The 1,549-nt window shown below is 50.0% G+C and overlaps 2 protein-coding genes across 2 annotated transcripts; one reads left to right on the top strand and one right to left on the bottom strand.

Moving 5' to 3' along the window:
* Positions 1–48: 48 nt before the first annotated feature.
* On the top strand, positions 49–602 carry H257_07766 (hypothetical protein; the record flags this gene model as incomplete). The annotated part of the gene is made up of 1 exon (XM_009833398.1): positions 49–602. A coding segment is annotated over one exon (527 nt), but the record flags the coding sequence as incomplete, so codon positions are not given.
* Positions 603–771: 169 nt separating this feature from the next.
* Positions 772–1,179, bottom strand: H257_07765 (hypothetical protein; the record flags this gene model as incomplete). Its single annotated transcript, XM_009833397.1, has 1 exon — positions 772–1,179. One exon carries the CDS (start codon positions 1,177–1,179, stop codon positions 772–774), a length of 408 nt encoding a protein of 135 aa, XP_009831699.1.
* Between the last annotated feature and the right edge of the window lie 370 nt (positions 1,180–1,549).

The following is a 1,549-nucleotide window of genomic DNA, read 5'->3' as shown; positions in this document are numbered from 1 at the left end:
TGTACTACAGCAGAAAAAAGGAATATTCAATGAATGTTCTTTTCACTTTTGACTACAACCATCAGATCCGCCATGTCGTCGCGGGTTGGCCTGGCAGCGTGCATGATTCTACAGTTTGGGCCTCGTCTTCCCCTGCTCGCCGCCCGGACAGCTTCTTCGATGCCAACCAATACCAAGCCGGCGACTCTGGCTTCGCTTTATGTTTGCGCATGCTCACGCCCTACCGGCTCCCCTACGCCGCCGAAAGCGGCAACAACGCATTTAACACTGGACATGCAAGCCTCCGTGTGGTATGTGAGCATGGAAATGGAATCCTCAAAGGCCGCTGGGCTAGCCTGTCGTGTCTTCCAGTATTCATTCGCCGGTCCGGCGACGTCAAGATCGTGTGCGATTGGATTTTGGCCTGCTGCGTCCTTCACAATGTGGTAAATCTTCGAAATGGCGAAGATCACGTGCCGTTGTTTGTTGAAGAAATCCGTCAAGGCAATATATCCGATTCCCCAGTTGTCGAGAGCTCCCTCATTTGGCGTGAAAAGATTAAATCCGAACTGCTGAGCTATTTAGGATTGAATTAAATTCAAGCAAAATTAGTTGAGTTGCAAGTCGAGTTCACTTCTCTTTATGTCAGATTTTTTATTCTTCATCGAAGGCAATCGACACAAGGTCACGAATTTCTCTGTGTCTACTATCCCTGAAACTACAAGCTTTTCAATCAATAACGACTTGGCTTGGCGCATGTCTACCACTGCAGCTGCCCCACGAGCGGCCTTGTCACTCTCCTTCATGTATTCGAACTTTTCCCGTTCGAGCTGTGTCACTGCGCGGGATGAGCCGTTTTTCGGGAGCCGGGAACTGGCGGGGGATAGTCGGTTTGGCCTTGGGATTGCCCGCAGCCAGAGATGGGAGAGCTGCTGGTATGCCGATGGGCCGCGGTGGGTTGTCCGGGGTGTTTGTGGGGCGGCCGGGGTCCTCCACATCGTTCTTTGTCCAGTAGGCATCATGGTCGGGGTCGTCGTGGGCCTCACGGTCGTCTTGGTTGCTGGTGTACATGGGGTGGTGGCCGAAATGTGCGTCGTCGACGACTTCATGGTCATTCGTTTCGCCATCGTCGCTGTTTAGGCCATCCGATGAATCGTACTCGTTCTTACTCGAATCTTCTACATGGTTGCGGGGTTGCATTAAATTATCATTGTTTGATTCAGTATTTCCATATTTTCACCTTGCACATAACTCGTTTCTACAATGTGCGACGGTCGAAAGTTTTGCCGCGCCCCCAAAGAGTGCATTCATCTCGTTGTAGAATGGACAAATGCTCTCCATCTCGTTGTAGAATGGACAAATGCTCTTCAACGTAGATTCATCACACCCTGTTGCGATATATTCTACTCCTGTGATGACGGTTGATGCAAGGAGCCTTGAGATAATTGTGTAGGCTGTGTATGAGAGTAAGAGCATGTGATGTGGTATTCAGGACTCGGTCAATTCTAACAGGTCTCGTTTCACCACTTGCCTACTAACCCAATGAAATTGGCCATCCCTCATTCCACCA

Source organism: Aphanomyces astaci (genome assembly GCF_000520075.1).
Source record: "Aphanomyces astaci strain APO3 unplaced genomic scaffold supercont1.16, whole genome shotgun sequence".
In the NCBI taxonomy this organism is placed as follows: Eukaryota; Oomycota; class Saprolegniomycetes; order Saprolegniales; family Verrucalvaceae; genus Aphanomyces; species Aphanomyces astaci.
Note: the sequence above shows the minus strand (reverse complement) of the source record. Positions and strands in the feature narration are given on the sequence as shown.